General features: G+C 35.5%; 1 protein-coding gene across 4 annotated transcripts in view; it reads right to left on the bottom strand.

Moving 5' to 3' along the window:
- Positions 1-9,130: 9,130 nt before the first annotated feature.
- LOC140171198 (transcription factor EC-like) overlaps positions 9,131-23,524 on the bottom strand; it is a 73,731-nt gene continuing 59,337 nt past the window's right edge. For all 4 annotated transcript variants that reach the window (XM_072194410.1, XM_072194408.1, XM_072194407.1 and 1 more), the window contains 5 exons: positions 19,611-19,712; positions 16,778-16,976; positions 15,150-15,225; positions 14,423-14,570; positions 9,131-13,024 (listed from right to left, as the gene is read on the bottom strand). In XM_072194410.1, coding sequence (XP_072050511.1) covers positions 12,602-13,024; positions 14,423-14,570; positions 15,150-15,225; positions 16,778-16,976; positions 19,611-19,712 — 948 coding nt within the window. In that variant the 3' untranslated portion in view covers positions 9,131-12,601. The remainder of the gene's footprint in view (positions 13,025-14,422; positions 14,571-15,149; positions 15,226-16,777; positions 16,977-19,610; positions 19,713-23,524) is intronic.

Here is a 23,524-nt window from a genome sequence, read left to right on the forward strand (position 1 = left end):
AAATCCAATGATTAGCCATCAGGTCTGACAGCTTGATCACAAGTGGCTTGGTCTACTGCTTTTCACACAAAACGGCTTGTTGACATTTCCCAGAAGTGATGATGAAGGGGCCAAAGCAATCAACTGGGACGAAGGTATCATCTCTCTCGATCACTTATACGATCCACTGCTTAAAACAAAAACATCATCACTTCCGGGATATGTCAACAAGCTGTTTCGCGGGAAAAGCAGTGGACCAAGCCACTTGTGACCAAGCCGTCAGACCTGTAAGCTAAAGTAGTGGGTTATTTTTTCATTGGAATTGCATAGCAAAATGTTTGAATTAATCAGTACCAAGTATCAGGGCCTCATCAATTATCTTTTGTGTAAGTTTGCCTAGCTTGCTGCTATTATAAAATGATGTGTAGATATTGTCTGAATGAGTCCAGATTTCTTCAGCCAGAATTTTAAGAAATTGATTATTTATTGCATAGGTGGAGTAACAAAAGCCTAATAATTTCTGCTGATTTAGTGCTGATAGGAGTTTTATCAGTTTAGCATTGTGGCCGTATCTGGAAGGTTAAGTTACAGGCACATCCATATTTCACAAGATAGAAACATAACCTTGCTATTATTGCAAAAAGTATTTTGTTTGTTACAGTCTTGCTATGGCTATTTTTAGTGATTACCTAATTCAAGTGATGTCTCATATATCAGCATTGGCTTTGACATTCAAAGAAAATGCAAGTCCTAACAAGTCTAAACATCGGTGTTAAAAACATTTCCTTTTACACAAGCTTTTATGACAAATAGACTGGGCCCAAGGTTTATTATCAGCCACAACTTGATTTTGTGTCCATTATTGTATTGTAATAAAAAGATGCATATATTCCCATTCACCTGTTGTGAAACCACATGAGAATTGGTTTATGTTGGAAGAAACGGAAATAAAGTATTTAAAAGATTTAAATGACACCTATGTCTGTTATCATCTGTTCATGATGCCAATAATACTCATGTTCTAAATCTGTAAGCAAAACAAGACCATGTGTAGAACATTGACCTTTCTTACACTCCTAGATAGTGTGAACCAATCGGAGCAAACGCTAGTAAAATATGAGGTGCGCATAAATATTGCCTAATTGCACAGGCACATAGTACGCGCAGTGCTTTCGGATGCGTTAAATTCTGTTATAAAATAGCAGAAATCACAGATTTTTTCTTGTGTATGAAATAGGTTAATAAATGCGTATCACTTGTTGCTCAAGAAATTGTACAAAATAATGCACTTGTACTGAGATGTTGATACATCTAATGTACTCTCCATGCGGGGCTTGTGCATTGAGACACATCAACATCTCAGCTTTTATTAAGCTGACTATATCAGTTACAGGAATGTTGTATCATTTGCTGAGGAGCAAACATCTAAATAACTTGCTCCGTAAGTGTAATAGATAGTGCACGTAGGCTAACCATGGTTTTCAAATTCGACATCCTCACTCATAGAATAATTAAAGTACAGACATTTATCCATACCTGAAACTTTTTCTCTTTTTAGCTGATTTTCTCTTTTTTTTATTCCTGAAATTTACGCATTATTCGTACTTTACAGCCCAATTTCAGCTGTTTTAGCATGATTTTGTACTATGTTCCTCTCTTTCCTTAAAGCATTTTACTCTTTTTTTCACAAATGGTCAGTTTCAGGTCTGTTTATCCTGCCTTCATTTTGATGTCTAGATCATATTGCTTTCACAATTTGTCGTCATTTGTTTGCATTTCACATCTAAGCTTGTTCCAAAGATGCCACAATGTGAAATTTGGGGGTGTTCTGGTGTACAAATTGATGATATCCCTGTAAACATGTGGGAGTGTGCAAAATTCCACTTAATTGATGGTAGAACACACATTGTCAAAATTCTGATTTTTACATCAACTGAAACGTTGGTTGTATGTTGTTATACATATTAAACAGTTTTTATTAACATATTACATGATTTTAATGTACTTGAGTAACACACCCTGACAAAATCCGAGATTTTGAATAAAACAATTTATTGCGATCGAAATATTACTCAAACGTGTACGCAATACCCATACAAACACACGGCGTGCAGAAAGATCGTACCACATCAAATGGACCAAACTAAGTCATGATAGACTGATGTGCATTGGTGACATGTGCTGGTATTAAATAACAATTTTTGTTTTGTTTTCCTATTCTCTTCAAGTCAAAATTAAAAATGGATATATCTGATGGTGAAAACTAACATTTTGGGGAAAAGAAATAAATCTTTTTTATGGAAATGTTACAAAATGGCTTTAATAGACCCATTTCAAATCGGAGTTTTCCGAGTTTAATGATGATCCAAGTCTTTCCCTTCCAATGTTTACTGCTTTGCTTGGTAGGCCTCCATAATCTATAAAGCTTTTGATCATTCAGTAGACATGAATAACGACATTTCATTGGTTAATAGCCAAATAATATAATTCTCTATTGTTCAGTTTTCATAATACAAGGTGTCCCATAAAAACACTCCTTTGTTTTCAGATTTATTTATTTTTACCTTTTATGTTTCTCTTATTTTGCATTTTGAACTTATTGCACAAAAGAAACATTGGAAAATTAAATATTGTACACTGAAAATAAATCAGTTTTAGAGCTTCTTGACTCTTGTTGGTAAAAAACAAAGGAAGATGGTCATTAGAGAAGAACACGTTTTTGGTGAAAGCAGTTCTGCACGCTGTATCTCCCGTCATCAACATAGTGACCTTTTTTGGGGACACCCGGTATAATTACCGTACAATATACAGCCGTATTAATCACCTGCAATCAGTGGTTCTGCATACTCGCGGAGTATTGCAACTATGCTGATCGCATATGCGGTATAGACAGCAATTATGCGTGCTACTTGGACAAGTTTGGAGTATTATACATGTAACTGAAGGATTGTGGTGTTATTCATTTATTTATTTAATAAAATTCATGTCTACTGAATGATAAATTTGTTACCCCCATCTCATGATCTGTTCATGCAATATGAATAATATCATTGACAAAGCAGTGATATTCCTTTTATTGCATGAACAAGTGGGTTATCAATATTACTTGCGATGTTTATGATTTTAATACCACCAAATAGAAATATGGTTGAGTGGCCTTGATTTCAATTCTTAGAAAATAAACATTGCGTGCATTAAAGGTAAACTAGGTATTGTTGGTCGAAGCAGCCATTATCTAAATCAATATATTGTTGAAAAATAACACTTTGATGTTTTGCAAAGTTCATTCTACAAATCATATACTTCGAAAACTTGCTTGATTTGTTGTTAACGAGTTATGTACGTTTTACAAAAGTGTTGTTGTTTCAGCCCTCTTTACAACATAACTCAAGAACCACAGGAACTACAAAAGTATCTGCGATATTTGAATTCTTCTACACACTCGCTATGAAATGATCAATGCAATTTTGTCAAAGCTCACTACCATTCGCAAGATGCTGTAAACTCCCAAATAGTTACTAACCTTAAATAAGCATTAAAGTGGGCAGAAATTTGCATAATTGATTGGTCATAATTAGTAATGTTAACTCCTGCAAGTGTACCACAGATGGGAGATCCAAGTAATTAAAAAAAAACACAGCCTTTTTCTTCTGTTTTATGTATAGAAACTCAAGCATGTAGATTAGGCAATTCCCAGACATCAGATTTGTTAGGGTCAGTTGTAAAAAATAATCTACTTATTTTTTTTCCTAGGGATCGGGCAAGGGCTGACTTCAACCATCATATCTATCGCTAAGAACTGAGTCGCTCCTGTGAAGAACAAATTGTTTTGGTGGTGTGAGATCTTACAGATGTGTGTACCCTGTGTTGTTGAATAGGAGGGGGGGGGGGGGCGCTTTTGGCAAGGTAAAGAGGGCTAGCAATTTTGCTAGCGGTAAAGGAGACAAGTAATATTAGGGCTCCTAACTCTAATTGTTTGAAATGTTAATTGAAAAAGTATGCCTGAACTTTGATATAATTTCCTTCAATTACCCTGAATTTTCAAGTGAAAAACACCTGTTTTAGTGATTTTACTAGGTTGCTTTTGCCCATCATACCCTCTACAAAGGTACCCATTTTTGATTATGTTTTAAATAGTCAAAATAAGTAAATCATCCGATTTAGGGCCATCTAGCTTCAGTTTGCGATTAGGGTCAAGACTTTGGTGAACATATTTTTTATTGCCTGGTAAAATATGACGCAGAAACAATAATTTACACAAACACTTTTTTTATTTCCATCCTTTCTCATCTTTTATTCATGACATAATCATCAAGCTCACCCCACATGAAAAATATTTTACCATATTAGGACATTACCTTATTAGGGCACATCTTTTCCAAACCCCAAACTTACTGACACAGATCCATATCCCATATTGAAATGCACATACACATTTTCTTACAAATTAACCACTTTTTCTGTCATCAGGTGTGCACATGTAAGATGCACTGTCACCTTGCTAGAATGTACTTTCCCAGTTTGAAACAATACAATAAAATAAATACAAGTTAATTAAAACATATTTAAAATCTCGGTAATAATTATCCAAATGGAGTTATAAACATTTGACATTCAGACTAACAACAAAATATTATTGAAATCCACCAGCCACCAAGTACTGTCTATTATACCATCATTATTCTCTCTAGAAGTTACCATGGTTACAGATAACCTTCCTACAGATATTAACATTGAAACTAACGCTGTAGCATATTTGGTAATATGTTAATACCCAAAAAGGAAATACTCTATTTTTGATGCGTGAGATTAAAAATATATAAATTAGTTTGATTTAAAAAGCATGATAATTTTTAAAATCTTACATTTTGGTAAATAAAAACGATGCGAAATGTATTAAATTAGGTACAAACATTTCTTTTTGCAGCAAAACCAGGAAAGTACATTCTATTTCCAACAAGCACAGCGTAAACCCAGCTATTTATTATTCACCTTTATCCATCACTATTCATCATTATCCATTAGTCATCATAGCACTGCAATGGTCTTAGTACATGAAGATACGAGCGCACAATATTTACAGAAAAATTTACCTAGTGATTCTCAGAAACACAAATAACTTAATTTTAATCAATTCCGTTTGATTTGCTTGTTTTCTATTGTGCACAGCACTCAAGCAGTTATCTAGGCAATTGGGTCTTGGCTGGATATATATTGGATTACAATTTTATTCTATGGGCTATCTATTATAGAACTAACCCTGGTTAAAGAAACTACAAGGTTAATCCTGATTAGCTAACTGAAATCAATCCTGGTTAGCAATTCTGAAAATTACTGGTATAATTCTGCAGTTTGTATAACTGAAATCAAGTTGATATATCCACCATATTTATTTACTAGTTTTGAAAAATCCAATATAAATCCACTGAACCAATTGCCAAATTTCCATTACCTCCATAGGCAAAGATCTTGAGCATATCACTCATCATGTCATGCAATTCTGTATTTTTTTTCTTCAAATCAATATATATTTTATACTTTTTACAATGTAAAATGTCCCATTCTGCAGCATTAAGGCCATGATATAATCCAATGTCTTTGTAGGTTTTTTTCCATAGCAACCTGTCATTTTGAAGTTCCCCACAGCAACTTATAGTTCACAGCTTTGATTTTCTGCTGAAGTGAATACCTTCATTCAGGGCTTTGTTCTCCATCTCGATGTTTTCTACAGCGAAGATACTGTGAAAAATTGTAAACGCTGTGGTAGATGCTGGCGGAAAATTAGGCATTGCGGCTGTTGCAATGGAAAAAACATCCACTAGACGCCCGACTATATATTTGCCTTTATACATCTTCTGTAGTGAGCCCTTCATTTACTAATGCCACTGTTTTTTATAACTACGGATGAGATATTGTTGATTTGTCCGCTCACATACCACATCAGTTTAACCATCATCTTCTGTATCACACACCCATCCCCTGAAAACTATTGATTCTCATACAACTCCATATTGTATATGAATTCACTCACATTTGTGATAAAAGTTGAATTATGAAATCTGCTATTGTTTGAATAGTTGGGCAGTATTAGCAGAAATAAATGGTTGATACATTAAATGCAGCCGTTATTTACTGACTATGTTGGTAATCCCTGATCTCCTATACAAAGAAACTCATGTGGTAACAAAGTTTTGGTTTCTTTTGCAAATGATCTGGTATTACCGAAATGCTCTTTTGTACCACTGTATGTCCTGGGCCATAACCCAAGTCCTAAAACTTACCCATATAGAGTTCAATGTCAAACATTCATACTGATCTTAACAAATGCACAGGATTTAGGATTTAGGGTTTGAATTTTTGCTCCAGGAGCAGATATCATTTACAACATGCATTATCAGGTCACCAAACTGTTATATAAATAAATATGGCTGAAGACTTTATAGCTAGCGGTCAACTAGTATCACATGTGAATGAATTCATACACAAAAACGGACTCATGATATACGAGGGAGTATCCAAAAGTTTTTGAAATCACCAAGAATCTACTGCCCATCTAGCGCCACCTGTAAAGAAAGTAAACATACTTATGAGACCACTTTTGGACCATAATGTACATAAGGACCAGTAATTACACTGACAAAATTTCATCGATATAGCTCCTTCACTTCTTGGTGATTTCAAAAACTTTTGGACACCCCCTCGTATATTGCTTCCTGTCCATTATACCATCTTTTTGTTTCTCATATTTCAGTTCATACCACCAACAAAATGAGTGCTGTACTAAAACCATCCTTCAAGTTTTAATATCATTAAATACTTACTTCAAGCATTTACTTAATATGTTGGTTACATTAAAATAATACTGTCAACTTAAAAATAAAGTAACAAATTAACAGCAGTTAAAAAAAATGAAAAGACTTCAAATTAAAAACACTAGTTATTCCCAATAAAACATACCGAGTAACTCATCACACAAAATGCCTTGATTTGGATACAGATACCAACAGATAACTTCAAATTTGAATTCTGCAAACCTTAAAGGTCCGTAACCCGATCGACAGCATCATCCCCCGATTTTTTCATTGTTGATGAGGTTTTGGTATCACATAATAGATACTATTTTTCTCATTACTATCCTGAAATTTGACGCTCCAAGTCGATGTATTTCGGAGAAATCATGAAACACAGCGGCTTTTACAGGTATACCAGTTTGTAAACAATGGTAAATACTTTGATTTCTGGGCCGGGAATTATGAACGAAATATCTCGTACTATCAGTCGCCTCAACAGCTACTTTGGTTTCGCGTCATACACATTCTGTGAAAAAAGCGAACCACACTAACTGCTGAGGAGACGCGTTTGAGACGGTGTGCCGATTTAATTATAAAATTTCCACGATGGAGGCAGCGGGCCGATTAGCTCAGTCGGTTAGCGCCTTCATGTTTCTACCCAAGAGGCAAGAGGTAACCGGTTCAAAATCCGTGTCGGAATGTTTTTTTTTTCCTCTCCATTTTTAACCCAAACTTTTTTATATTCATTTGAAATGTACATATTGCAAGGGGAAATATATTTTGTTTCCTTTTTTCTGAAACGGTACGAAAAAAACAAATATTTTTCGCTCAATACGGGCCGGGCATTGATTGTACAGCATGTCAGCATTAAATTCAGTCATACTGAACGGAAATGGTTGTTGTTGCTTACCTACCCAGAATGCAATTCACGTATACCAAGGTATTGGATTGCAAATTTGGCTATTTATTCACATTTACGCCGAAAATGCTCTCGCTTTTTCACAAAGCAGCATAAAGGGGGCGATATTTGATATTATTATGTAATTTTAAAGACAATCCATATCCAAAACCAATAGGGTTACCCCCTTTAAGAATGTCACTAAAATCATGATGCAGGGATGTAAGCCTGAATTCAGGCTTTTTGTAGTCCAGATTTATACTAATTGTTTAATTTTCAGCCTGTTTTCGGGCCATTCAGTCCTTTATATGCTGTTTTTCAGGCTTATTTAGACTTCTTGTCAAAAGTGGACTTTCATCCCTGATGATGACACTATAAAAGCTGGGACAATATACTGAAGGGATTGGGAACTCCCCCTACTACAGTAAAAATTCCAATTCTCGCTATTCGCAATAAGGGCGCCGCCAGCGGTTCGCGATGTAATCGTGATGTATCATGGGAAAATCGTGATGTATCATGGGAAAAGGTCGACATCCAAGTCCGCGTATACGAATATTACCATGCTATTACATAGGAACACGTGACAATATTTTTTAGTTTGTCAATATAACGGTATTACACGCAAATCGATAGAGAAAAAATTAATTGTGCACATTTCAAATCACATTATTAAGTATTATTGAGTATCGATTCGCGTGTAATACCGTTCAATATTGACAAACTAAAAAATATTGTCACGTGTTCCTATGTAATAGCATGGTAATATTTGTATTGCGCGGACTTGGATGTCGACCTTTTCCCATGATACATCACGATTACATCGCAAACCGCTGGCGGCGCCCTTATTGCGAATAGCGAGAATTGAATGAACACAACTGCTATAATGCGATTCGACTGCAATTCAGCGATTGTATGTTGCGTATTTTAAAGTACACTGTAAATGTAAGACCATAAATACAATAATGAAAATACAAACAACCAATTATGAGCGAGTTGGCATGTTTGGATTCACTTCCGCGTTATGTACACACGGGCATTCATCACACGGTGTACACATAGAATCATCACGCTGTTGACAGCGGTGTTCATTTACTTGAAATTTCTACTGTACGTGTACAATATTTGTATTGGTTACTGAATAACCCAAAACGTATTTTTAACATGGTATAGCACCCCCATTGGGTAATACAATTATCTGAGTAACCAATCAAAATTTGTATTTTTGAGTATTATATGAATTTATATTTTTAATAATTCATCTTATTGTCGTATGCAATTTTTAATGCATGTGATAGTTTTTGTTCACAATAAACGAGATATTTATAAGGTATTGAATTTTCTAGCTTTTCACATGCATATTGAGAACATCACCACAAGATGCATTTCAACACTAAATAATTTTGAATGAAGGTTTTTTTAATAAGATACCATTTTGAAAAATACTCAATGCACCTCATTGTAGTTTTAACTACATAATTAACAAATGTCAAATTTATTGATGAACAAGTGTATTATGGGTAATGAGGCACATGCGATACAATGACTGTATTCACCCTTTGCACGGATCCGCCATCTTGCTACAAAAACGAGGTCCACTCTACAAACGCAAAAAGTGCATTTTTGTTTCTCAAGCTTTTCTAACAATGAGCCAGAAGGCTTTTGCAAAGTGTGCGCGGCAATCAAATAACAAGTTTGACAGACGTACGCACACGCAACGCACTTTGCGGTAGAATCTTGTTTTGAGATGAACATGCGATCGGCGAATATAAGAGCAACATGTTGACAATACAAGTTTCCAATTTCTTCAGTATTTGGTCCCAGATTAAAAAGCAGATTTTATAGCTCATGAAGCAGGAAAAAATAATTTGTCAGCAAAATACAAGAATATAGTAAGTGCCTATTTCATTAACAATTACAATCATCTTGTAGTTTTCGGACAAAGTTTGAAATGAAATATAAAATTATTTACAGACGACATTAACTTTTGTTAATAATATTCCTGCATATCATTCTATGCAATTTGAGTGCATTATTTGTGCATTTTCAAGGAAACTTACTGAGTCCGAGTTAAAATATGCCACATGTTCAAGCAGCTACCAAACAGCATTAGTAACTAATTAGTCTTAATTAATACTTCATATACATGGAATATAATTATATATCTGTATAAGGAATAAAATTATCTTGCTAAACCTAAACAATACAAAAAATATCTGTATCTGATAGCATGTGAAATTGTGTACATATATGAGCTACAACTAACATGTGTTTTATAAAAAGATAATATATTTTCGGAAATTCTAACCCAACATGCTTTCACAGGAAATGCATAATATATGCTTAATTTGTAGTTGATACAGAGGAGGAAGCTATTTACAAGTAATATATATACAGGGAATATGTATAACTGTGTTGTTTTGTTTAGTGTTACAGAGAATAATACACCTATCTCACGTTAGGCCCATCCCTCCTAGAATCATGCACTGCCTCTGCAAACATACCTTGCATAACCTCCCCATCAACTAGAAACAATTACTCAATGAAGTATGAAATGAAGGAATAAAAAAGCTGCACTATCTTCAATATATTTTAAAATTCATTTAGCTAACATGTGTTTTGACATTTTGGTGCAGAGTTGACAAAACATCTCCATCAGACATGCTTCCCACTATTATATCCCCTCAAATGAATCTTTTCGCCAACTCTAAAATAGCTGTATATTGACCAAAATCCCCCACACTCCTAACAAGCTGAATATTGATTTGATTTTCTTTTTATTTAAAACTCATTATATTTGTCTGTCCAGCAGAACATGCATGAAATAATTTACACCATACATTCCAAAATATTTCTCTCTTTTTGGAAATGCTTACAAACTTCTGCCTTATTCTCAGAATATATATGTTCATTTTTGAAAATTAACATTCTTCACAAGTTGCTTTATTAGAATTTGTATATTTTTCAAAATGATTTCACATATTCAAATTGAGTTGTTTCAATAAAATTGAATTATTACCAAAATAACTATACCCTGAGGATACAGCCTATTTTTTTATGTGATTAATTTCTTGAGGATTTGCTTGTATTGGCTACTCTCAGTTAAAATAGATTTCATATCTGTAATGCATTTCTGTTGATCAGTTAGGTCAGAGCATGCTAATATCTTACAAAAAGGTCAAAGTCCATATGTACTGTATGAAATCTTAAGGTCAAAATTCACATACTTTATATAAAATCTTAACCCCATGAGCACTATTGCATTTCTTACAGAGTCCCCCATTGGTTAATTATATGATATTATCATGCAAGTAACCTATCACACTTGAGCTTTTAGATCTTAGCCATTTTTAACTTGATTCCTTTCAGCCCTACTGATTATTCTTAAAATATCTCTGATTGGCTCAATACATGATATAGCCCTCTTTGTAACCAATCAAAATAGTTCTTAGACAATGATAATTTGGCCGGTAGTGCCCACAGGGTTATTATACAATTAACCTTCCCAAGCAGGTAACAATGGGGACATTCTGTGTGTTTATACTGGGCACTCTGCATCACTCCATTGCCAAACAGGCAATACAGTTAACCTATTATCTGTATTACCAGCATCAGGCATGTTTCCACTTTAAATCAATCAATCAATCAATCAATCAATGACATTTATAGAGTGCCAGAACATGCACCCACTCCACCTTTTGCAATGTGTACCAGAAGTACTCACAACTGTTTTCATGACCAACAAGCTGTGTCAAGATTCATCTCAAGTGGGTCACTTCCAGTTTGCTGAACTTCTGGTGCATCTGGCAATCTTCACAACAGTGAGTTTTTAGTGCGTAAAACTACCAGGCAACACACTGCATGATCCACCTCAATCAAGGGAGTTAACAGTTGCCAATCAGCATCACACACACAAGTTTTTTTCAGATACTGAGCAAGTAAGCAATGTTACTACAAACTAAAATCAAAGAATTTTTCCTCGGTAAAGACAGCTTGTAACCCCATATATTATTGCTACTACATAAGGCAACCAGGTACAAGGGGACAAAACAATAACAACTTAAATAACTTCAAACGAACCATAAAATATCAACTTACAGGTTTGGTTTTCAGTGAAATTTCTATGAGGCATAATGCTACAATTACGTAACTGACAAATACCGGAGGTTTAAAAATGGATGCCTTTACAAAAGACATACCCATTTTGCATAACCCAATCATTTTGAGACCACTTCCTGTAGATATTATACACTTAGGTCGGTAATGCAAAAGACAGGGTTAGACCATATCTGATATCAACCTCGCCTTCCTAAGGTATACCGGATCATTTCCTACACACTTTCTGCCAAAATTGTAATGAATACCAAACCATGCATTTTGTTTTCACAATCTGCTAACATTGCCTTCAAGAAATAATCATGTCAATATTTTATTTGCACATTTACAGGAAACTAACAATATATATCTTTTGACACCAAAACAGCAGTCTTGAAATCTTGATGATTAGCTAGTGTTACAAAATATAGAATTTCTTTTTAACAATATAAACACATGCAGTTAGTTTGGAACTTTCAAGCCATATTATTCTTCTATGTTTCTTTCAATCTTGACATCTTTGTAAAGTTATGCCATAATTTGATGTGAAATTGGCAACAAGTTGCAACGAAGCTGACTCGGTACGCGGCAGCACATAATGTGCCTGTGATTTTGTTGTGTGAATATATGAAGGTCATGCAATAGCTGCCATATGGCAATCAATTGTTCAATAATGTCAAATTTTGTTCATGTCACTCACGCTATTCTACAAAAGCGAGCTTGTTATTTTATATGTATGTTTATCAACATACTGCCTTAAAATTGCTGATAAACTGATAATCATACAGACGCTATCACAGTGGCCTTCACACATTCGCACCAACAAATTTTCCTCTCACTTTCATGTTGACAAGAAATCAGAGGGCGGCATGTCGTGCATATCATGCATATCGTCCATGCTTAGACTACTCCTCCTGCTGCTCTGAAGTGATGCCATCGGCGACGACTGTGACAACAACAGATCTGTGACAATTGGCGGTGGACTATCGTCTACCATGTCTTCTAAGATATTAGTAGCTAAACTAGGATTGCTGCTATGCGGCATGATTTCTGGTTGAAATACATTGTCTGTATTGCTGACATTTGTCAAGTCTGTGTAATTTGGCACCTGATGACGAGGTGACTCTGGTGGTTCTTCTTTGATTTTTAAGTCCAGACCGGTGCCTTGAAGACGCATAAATTCTGTTGCAATGTTCTCGGTTTTTGTGTCGCTACTAAGAGCTGTGGTTGGGATGTTGTTATCCTTGCATCTCATTTCAAGTTCCTGGAGAGGGAGAAAATATGCCATGGAAATATTATAATCGTCTTAAAAAACCACACACATCAAAATATGTTTAATCAATAAGTAATACTGTTGAGATAGCAGTAATCAGGCATTTCATCTTCAGGCCAACATGCCCTGGGCTATTTCAGACATATGTTATGAGCACATCCAACTATTTTATTAACCATAACCCTTCTTCTTAGGTGGGGTTTGGGGTGGGGAGTTTCCAAACCAGACCCACCAGTTCCAGGGGAGGAGGTGCCCAGGGTGTGGGATTTAGTGGGATTTGCTGGGATTAAGCAATTTCTGAAGGACAGACATAAATAGTCTGCATGATAAAAACAGACACTGAACTGCACAATAAATAGGCCTTTGACCTTTGAAATGAGCCAGATCGTACCTAAAGAGACACTTTTGACAAACTTGGTTGTTGGGACAATATTCTTTGTGTATTCCCAAACCAGGTTGTTATATGTCTGGAATTTGTAACTAATTGTACATCAATTGATTATAAGAAGCATCTGTTTTGTAGCAAACAAACTCAGGCAACATCCTTTTCTTAAAGTATATCCTTCCCTCTTCCCCACTCAAATTTCCTGCTGTTCATGGGATATTTATAAACCAGACAGGGTTGCCAGAACCTCAAGTTGGTAGCCCAATTAGGCGATGTTCAACTACTGCCCCATGATTCCAAAATGGGCACTATGATTTTGAACCTTTGGGTGACTTAGCAATTGAAAAACATGCCAACTTGAAAAATTTTCGTAAATTTTACCACAAAAATATCACATCATGACGTTCTTAAAAACAATTTCTGGATTAGATTCCCAGAAAATCATTCAATGTTAGGTAAAAGTGGATACTTTCTACAAATTTTAGGAGTTGTTTTGTTTGATTCTGTGCGACTTAAAGTGTTGCACCAACAAAATGGGCTGCAGATGTTGGCAACCTTGATAGCAGACAGGAGCTACTTGTATAGCCTTAAACTTATTATCAGTAACTTAAGTGTAGGAACATACTTGAAGATATGACGTTAAAAAGACATTAATGTGTGATTAAAATATCAGACATTTGCACCCATATGGTCTAAAGATAAAAATCTTTAACACTTTGTGGAAAGTTTATGAGAATCTAAAAACAAACGACTATATTTGTTGCATTATTTATTTCATGTTGGGTTGTGATTGTTGGAGGACAATTAAACAATTATTTTGGGTGGCCTTATTTGCTGCTTATTTGGTTCATGTTGGGTTAATTGCTACACTGGAGGCCAACTAGCCAATTATGTTTAGTAGCCTTATTTGTTATTTTATTTATTTTGTGTTGAGTTGATTGTTGCAGGACAACCAGACAATTATTGTTCATGGCCATATTTATTGATTGATTTGTTTCTCGTACCTGTATCCTGAGCATCATTAGTCTGTTGGCTCTTTCCAGTTGCTTTTGTCTTGATTCTATTTGCTTATATTTGGTCTGGTCCTTCTGCAATCTCTTGATGTAGTCCACTGATGTTTTTAAGATGGTACCTTTGTTTTGTCTTGAATCACTGAAGAAAATAAATTAAAAATAAATTAATTAACATTCATAATATAGTTTCAGTTTCTTTCCAATTTATCAATCAAGCAATGTTTGTGATGCAGTTCAGACAAATTTGTCAAATTTATCATCATGATCCCTGCATACTGATGAATTGCGCACACTTATAAACCGTCTCCATCTACATCCCTTCGTATCAGGTAATACATAAGATTGGGCTAAATGGCAGTCGCCAACACTATGCAAGCTGCCATTACCCTGCTATCACATACTTTTGAACGCAACTTGGTGGACGCGCACAGCGGCCACATACACAGACACCTTTTCAGTGTATATGGATGCTTCTTCCGCATGCAATGGCAACCTCCAACATGGTACAACATAGTATTAGATACCACACAAAATGGATAATGGTCAATTCAGAGCACACAATAGTGTGCTGAATTTGAGAACATCAGTAACATTCATTACTCATGTTTAGGGGGAAATAAACAGGCCGTTGATATGTGCAGTACTTACTCGAGAACATAACTAACATTACTCATGATTAGGGGGAAATAAATAAGCTGTTGATATGTGAAGTACTTACGGGTCAATTGTTTTTGGTATGAGGGTTCCCAATTCCTTGATTCGGTCATTGATGTTAAAACGCCGCCTTCTTTCAACTGTGAACAGACATGACAAACAGGAAATTTGATGAAATTGACACAGAAATCAGGTTTTTATGAATGTCAGTAAAAATTAGGAGCCAGCTAGATAGCATTATATTACTATACCATATTACTCAGCAAATAAAGTGCAAGGAGGTTAGAGGTGAAGTAAATTTGGAAACTTCAAAGAATGACTATGATTTTTTGTAGAACTTTAAATACACCCAGGTTCCATATGTACACAAATATGGAAAGTGTGGCACAATGGGCAAGTTTCTGGTGCATATGGCTTGGCTTAACCTCCAGTACAACCACTTGCTTCCATACTTGCTCTCACAGACATGCATCTAAAACTAGTCTTTCTTTCCTGAATATATTGATTTGCCTTGTCTCCCGTATTGAATATGATTGGCAAATGGTGCCAATGGTATGAGTAACTGATAAGCGCCAATAAATCTAGGCACCCAACCCAATCCGTAACCACTTGCTGACATGACCTTCCAAGTTCACTCATATACATTTGTACCCTCTAACGAAAGGGGCTCTTCGTATTCAATTAAATAGGTCACCTTATAGTTACCTATGTGACTTGGCAGCATACTTGGAAACATTTCCTTGTTCCACATGCTAGTTGTTCTTTTGAAAGATCTCTATTGTGCAAATGAACTTTAAGAGTACTCCCTCTTTTGGAAGGGAACATTAAGTCAACAGTCCTATGTACAAACAGCTGTATCTATATGTGTAGTCCAGTCAGTATAGAAAAGAGTAGGGTGTTAACCTCAGACTGTGATCAATCTATCTCAGTACAGTTTGGATATATCCAAGAACAGACATGTATGTCATGGTTGCACTTACAGAGGAAGTGAACATATTTTGATACTCACTATAAACAGCACTGCTTTCAGATGCATACTACATGAAGGTGATATTGGAAGTTGAAAATAGAAAACTATGTATATGAGTGACTTGAATGACTTGCAGACACTTACGTCATTGTGCAGGATGAGGCAGCTTGTTCACTAACATGTGCAGGACATGTAAAAATGTATTATATGTATTTATTACATGTATCATATACACATCAAATGTATACCACATGTACCCCAGTGTTTTGCATGTTCTGTTTAACACATACATGTATGTGACACGATCAAGGGAAATGAGTCGCATGTCGCTAATATTGATTTTGAGATATTGGCAAAGAAAGTGTTAAAATTCTTTTGTTTTATATTGTTTTCAGCGATTGATAAATTGACGGAACTTCACGAAGAAAAGTCGTATCAACATGGGGTTTCAGTTTCTGAAAGCTCTATATGTCTTCTTTAGAAAAATGTGTAAAACTCATTTTCGACCAGGGTGGACATGTGACTCATTCCACTTGATCTTGTCACATATGAAGAACAAATATGAAACATGTATTCGTCCTAGAATTGGTTATATCACTATGTCATAGACAGTGTGTTGCGATTGTTTTGATTGGGGTTCAGGACAAAGATGTGTATCTTGTTTGACAACCTTTATGAGGATATTCTATAGTAATCCACAATTTATTTGTGACTAAACTTACTCATGTTGTGATTGTCTTTCTTTTGTCTCTCCTTGGCGAAGGCTCTGGCTTGGTCATCAGACAAATGGAGGCCATCATGGAGGCCCTCTGTGTTGACATTAAGGTCTGCTGGGCAAGATATGGATGTGTTTGGGATGGCCACTTGCTGCATTTGTCCTGGGCTACCTACAGGGTCCATGTAACTATGTGATACTGGCATCTAAAAGAATAACAAGTTGAAAGGGTATTAATTACTAGCAAGTTCATTAGAGTGTACATACAATGTATTTTTTGCTATTAAAATTTTAAGTTTAAAAGTGATGTGCATACACTAGGATCCACAACATGCTCATCTATTAGGGCACAGTTCTTTAACCCCAACACAGTTGCACATTCATTAAATGACCTTTGAAAATTTGGGTACACAAATTCATCATACCTGCCAACATTGTAAAAATAAAAATCTGTACAGGGTGCGCGATCCGGGCGTCATGGGCACACGCTCTCCCGTGAACGGCACATGCTTGCCAACCTTTGGAACTAAGGTTGGTGTATAATTAGAGTGAAGCAAGAAGCGAAACAAAACTTTGGAAAAAAAGAAGTTATACTTGTTATTCAAGGTTGGGAAAAAATTTAAAAAAAAAAAAAAAATTTTATTAAATTTTTTTTTATAATTTTTTTTTTTTTTTAAATTCAAAGTTTTTGGCAACTTTAGAGAACCACAGGACCTATTCTGAAGTGCTAAGATCATTCACAGGTAATTTGAAAAAAATTGAAAAAAAAATTACAAAAAATTAGTTTGTTATCCTTAATATGTAAACCATTAACTAGTGTTTACCTCTTCATGTATCACATATTATAGATGCATTGGTTTTGCATGCATTTATAATATGTGCTACATGAAGAGGTAAATATTGGTTAATGGTTTGCATAACTAACAAACTGTAATTTGTTTGTAATTTTTTCCAATTTTTTTTAAAAATTAACTGTGAATGATCCTTATGATCCTAGCAGTTCAGAATAGGTCCAGTGGTTCTCCAAAGTCGCCAAAAACTTTGAAAAAAAATCTAAAAAAAAAAAAAAAAAAAAAATTTTTTTTTTTTTGCATTTCAAATCGGATTCGTTCCGATTTTTGAGGTCAAAGGTCACAAAAATCGGAACGAATCTGATTAAATCGGAACAGTTGGCAGGCATGCATACTCTGCAACTTGAGGTCAAATTTTGCTCTATGATTGTTTAACTGAGGTTATTGAACTATGGCATTGGGATGAGGCCATTGTGGTCCATAGTGATATTGCAGTTTCAACAGTTTCGCTGTCAGGTAAGTATTAAAACTGTCAAGCTTTCGTCAGGATTAGCTCCGACTTCATCAGGACAAAACTATTAGGAGTGTTGATGTGTTTATTTATGTTCAAAAGATCTTGAGATTCTTGAGCTATAGATAAAATGTTGAAAAGTATAAATTCCATGTATCATAATAAAACTTATAAAAATAACATCTTTGACTTTAGCGCATTCTAAAAATAACTCAATAATTTCAAGTAACTTTCAAATCATGTTTTATTTATAAATCAACATGGTCTAATCGCAGTGAATCATAGTTCAAGAACAGTTCATGCCCCCATTTATGTTGCAATACATGGAACATGCAAATAAACTAAAAATATACCATGAAATCTAACAGATCTCATTAGCTTCAAAAATGTGAAACTTCCTACCCAAATGAGCTACTGAAAATTTCAATAATGATTAAAGGAGGTTCTGGGTACTCTCTGGATCAATGTTCAACCCAGTTTCCAGTTTGTAGACGTTTATTGCTAGTATATAGTAGTAAAAGCTCAAAAGGGGCGTAACACATTACCCTCCTGAGTGATGTATTTGTAGGCCGGTTATGGGGGTGATGTAAATGTAGGTGGGTTATTTAATGTTACATGTACCTGGTGAGAATCACTAGGCTGCCAAGACATTGGTTTCTTTGCTGTGAGTGTTTATTCATTATAGAATTTCTTCACACAACGCCAGACTAAATTTTGATCCTAGCAAAGGAACGTTGTGGGAATCATATAATTCTTCCAAAGTATCCAAGTACTGTTGTTTATTTTTGTTCTTTTTTAATTTTTGTCATGCATATCTTCTTACAAGCATATTTGCAAGAATCTATTTAGGGATTCATTCCATGACTAGCCCAATATTTCCCTAATTTGTAATGTACTTCTTTAGGGCTCATATTGAAATACCCTACCACGTTTTCACACAGAAAGAAGGCAGGATTCCCCTCGCTAAGCGCGCGCCTTAGGAAAGCTCGGTCAGGAAAGCGCTCCTAATTTAAGTCAGTGAAGTGGCTAATTGCAGTGTTATAATCACACAGGATTTTAACAAAAGAAGGCTAGCACAGGAAAGCTGCAGGATGGCGCACACCTTCCTGTGTAAGGGAATTTCAAAAAGAGCCCTTATAACAACATCAATTATGACACTAACTTGATTTTGGTCACCCCAATTTTTCGATAGCCACCCCCATATTTTTTTTACTACGACTCACCAAAGGCAATAGACCGTTTTGGTAAATCCCCGAATTCTTTACGGTTAGACCTGAGATGTCGTCATTTGACATCACGCCGATGTGCACATCGTTTAGCGAACACCGTTACTGTGCATTTGAAAGCTGTGCAGTGCGCAAAAACAATGTGCGCATCGGCGTAACAACATCCCAGGTCTAACAGAATTATGGATTTACCAAAAAAGGTCAATAGGAAAATGGAGAAGAGGAAGATCAAAACAAAGATGGCAGAATAATATAGCGAGGACAAGAGATGCACAAAACAGACAAGAAATGCAAAGTTGTACCGAAACTTACCGCTGATTGAATGGGTGCGTCTGTTAACTGTAAATACTGTGTTAATGTGTCTTCTCCAATGCTTGATTCCAAACTGATTACTTCATCAAGAATATCATCAACCTGTAAGATCAATTTACAACATCATGATTAAATCTGTGGCTTGATACAAGAAGCAGCTGACCGGCTGAAGCAATTCCAAAATGGCTCACTTTCACTCGGTACTTTGTATCAATATTTATATCCATTCACAAACAAGATAGTTGGTACCCTCTGTGTTCTCTCGTAAAATGTAAACTTCTCAATTGAACACAATTAAGAACAGTGTCTGAAATGAGGCATGACTAAACCAATAGCTGGATGCAAAGCAATTAATATCAATACCTCATTAGTATACAGATCTGCAAGCTAGACCTTAAAATGCAGCTTTGCATATTATTCACTTTGCTTGCACACAGTTTAATTGACCGATTAGAAATTGTCCACTGGACTGGCAGTCCAAAGTATAATTGGCAAAGGCTCTATCATCATTTAGTGTTGTCTGTTCATGTACAGTAGTACTAATTTTGCTACAAAGTACACTGTTTGATATTTAACCAAATACCAATACAATCACACTGTTATCATCATTCCCAAATGATAAAGTGCATTGGATTATAGGTCACCTTGTTGATAGTAAACTTAGGTCATTGATAATAATACATACAACCAGAATCATCTGTTGACCTGATACTTTTGTCAATAATATTAAACATATAGAACTGAACTGACAAACATAGCTCAACTACAGTATCCTCCTCCATCCACAGCAAACTTGATCAATGATAACTACTTTATGTGTACAACAAAACCAATGAACACAGCAAGAATCTTCCTTTATAGGTACCTCATAGGCAACCTTCCTCTCCTATCTTCCCTTACTCTTCATGTTCTACTTGCCTATGTCCTAGCTGACATAAACATGGTAATGGAAGACTAAAAGAGTACACCTTTCAAGGGTTTCGGGCAAGAAGGCCCTATCTGCAATAGCTGCCGGGTGTCATATTATTATATTGTGTACAATATAGAATGTAGAAATTATCAAATGTCCATAGGGCAGCTATTGCAAGTATGACCTTCTTGCTCTAATGCCCCGGTTTGGTGCACCATATAAATGTACATGTAAATGTACATACATATTCCTCAGCTGTACTGCACAACCCATGAAGACAGTGTCTATCTGTGCTATTGACACAAATGCCAAACATTTGTGTACATGTGTAGATATTCATCTTCCACGTCATACAACAATCATTGCTAGTTCCAATGTGACATATTGCTTGGCAAATTTATCTTGTACCTCTTTCATTGCCAAAACACACACATCTGAACGATTTCTAGCCATGGTCAAAACCAATGTTTGTAATGAGCCAAAGTTCACCTTTAAATCTTTCTATCCTCCTGAACCAAAGTCAACTTGAACTTCAGATTTCTCTGTAAATCCCCATGAACTCATTTCCCTCAAGGGATATCTTACATCATTTATGTCTAGAAACCGAAAGGTCCTGGGTTCAAATTCAGGTCATGGAAATGCAAACTTGGAAGGAAAGGGTTATTTGGGTTTATCATAATTATTAAACCTTTACAAACCTTTAAAAGTTTACTCTGATCATAATACACATTAGGCATAGCTTTAGGCCCAGCATTAAGCCCAGTAGATTGATGGACAAGCTCAAAGTGACTCCTGTGTCTGTTATAAAACATATTGTTCTCCCTTATTTTCGATAGATTTGTTGTTACAACTTAGATATTTATCATTTGTAAACTGTCAATTTTATCACCAACTTCCTAATATCAAGGACTGGTTAAAAATAAAAAATACAAAGGGCCCTAATTTGAAAGAATATAGATGTTAACCCCTGTAAGATCTTAATCTGATCACCATGATTACCCAAGATCCTACCATAAGTGGCTCATCGAGAACTGGGCTACTTCTATCAGCACCATCCGTTTAAGTGACCAGTAACTGGTTCTAGGCAATACTAGGGAAGTTTCTTGCTTTCAACTACTGTGATTCTAGGTTACTCCAGGGTAGCAGGGATTCTCATTTAAACCAGTATTAGGAAAAAACTAGGTTGTGATGATATCACAGCTGTTAAATCAAGAATTGGAAAAAATAATAAATACCACTTCAACAGAGTAGGTCTCCATAAATGTAGGCCTAATAGTGCACCCCCTTCATGAAAATACTAAGGTTAGATATTTTATACTTGTTTATAGAAAAATCGTAAATCCACTTTACATTTTAATATTGGATGTTAGTAAGTATCTTCTTCCCTTGTTTTTCCATCCATCCCTCCCTAGTCCCCACAATGTCTTTTCTTTCCTCTCCTTCCTTTCCCCCTTTTATTACAATGTACTCAATGACCACCTTTTCCTCTTATATAAACCATCAAACCCTCTCTCTTGTTCTCCCTCCTATTATTAAAAGAAAAATATTAAATTTCTCCTGTTTTCCTCAAATAATTTCAACTGTATTGTTGTATTGAACATCATTGCTTTGTGAATTGAGTACAAATGATATATGCCACTACATTGCTGTACAAAACACAAATATTTAGATAGATAACAATACAAAACCAAAACCCAAGGTTTGTAAAACATCTGATATGGCTCACAACCTTGTAGTCTAGTAAATAAATGAATTACCACAAAAGGATAATGGTTTACATACTAACTAAAATCCGGGACTAAAATACACAGCGTATTCATTGAAAACATAGGATAGTATCTGAAACAATTTCTACCTATTGCACTTTATAAGTTTTGTTTGTTGTTGTAAACACAATTTTGGCAATGAAATTCAGGTGCATTGAATTTCATAATAAATTGCACAATGGCAACATCACAACTGTTCACGAAATCAAACTTAATTTCTATCTATTGCACTTAATGAAATTTTGTTTGTTGTTGTAAACACAATTTTGGCAATGAAATTAAGGTACATTGAACTACTTCATTGCACAATGGCAACATCATAACTGTTCATGAAATACGGTAATTCCGGTGTATGTGTGGGGTGGGTGCATGTGTGTGGTGTGTGTGTGGGGGGGGGGGGGTTTAATTATTGTTACAGGCCAGAGAAGGTATCTTACACTTCCCATAATGCATTTCTCCCATTTCGATTTTCTGTACTAATTTGCTATCTAGTGCAACATGGGTCATTAGTGACGAAATGTACCTCAATGAACAGAGCCCATCCAGATCTTGCAAAATAGGTTTATTTCTTGACTATTGAACCATGTTTAGCCAGTCTATTCTCAAAATGAAAACAAAGGCAACCTGTACAAATTAATGGTAGTGCCATTTGATGAAATGAAGTGATGTAACATTGCGTTGCAAAGGATTATGGGACTAGGGTCAAGATATCTTCTCTGATTAAAGGCCATGAAAAGTACAGAGCAAAACAGGTTGCATGTGAAGTGCAAACAGATGAAAGAGGATCATATCCTTTTTTGTCTACGTTTTTACGCAAGTTTATGCCATGTTCACAGTCCAAATTGCTCATCTCTCTTTTGCAGCATTGGGGCTAAAATCCCCAAATAGGATGTGCTGAGCACAGGAAGTCAATTACCTTCCCAGCATAACCTGGCACCAATTTATACACCACACACACTCAGGTCCTCCGTAAGTGCACAATGTGATGGTACTGCCAAGGTTCGAACACACAACCAAGCTGGAATCATGAGTCAAAGTCTGTAGCCTTGAGCATCAGTGCCATTCTATACCTTGTAGGAAATAGTCTAGGCTAGACTGAAATACGTCATTTATTTGAATTCTTAATTTAATATGAGTTATTGCAAGTATGCAATGTTACAATATTAGACAGTGGTCTGTTAGTGTCTGGTTAGCCAAATTTCATAAAAATTTTGGAAACACAGCAAGACAGTGTTTTA

The sequence above is a fragment of the Amphiura filiformis genome, chromosome 15 (assembly GCF_039555335.1).
Source record: "Amphiura filiformis chromosome 15, Afil_fr2py, whole genome shotgun sequence".
Lineage (NCBI taxonomy): Eukaryota > Metazoa > Echinodermata > Ophiuroidea > Amphilepidida > Amphiuridae > Amphiura > Amphiura filiformis.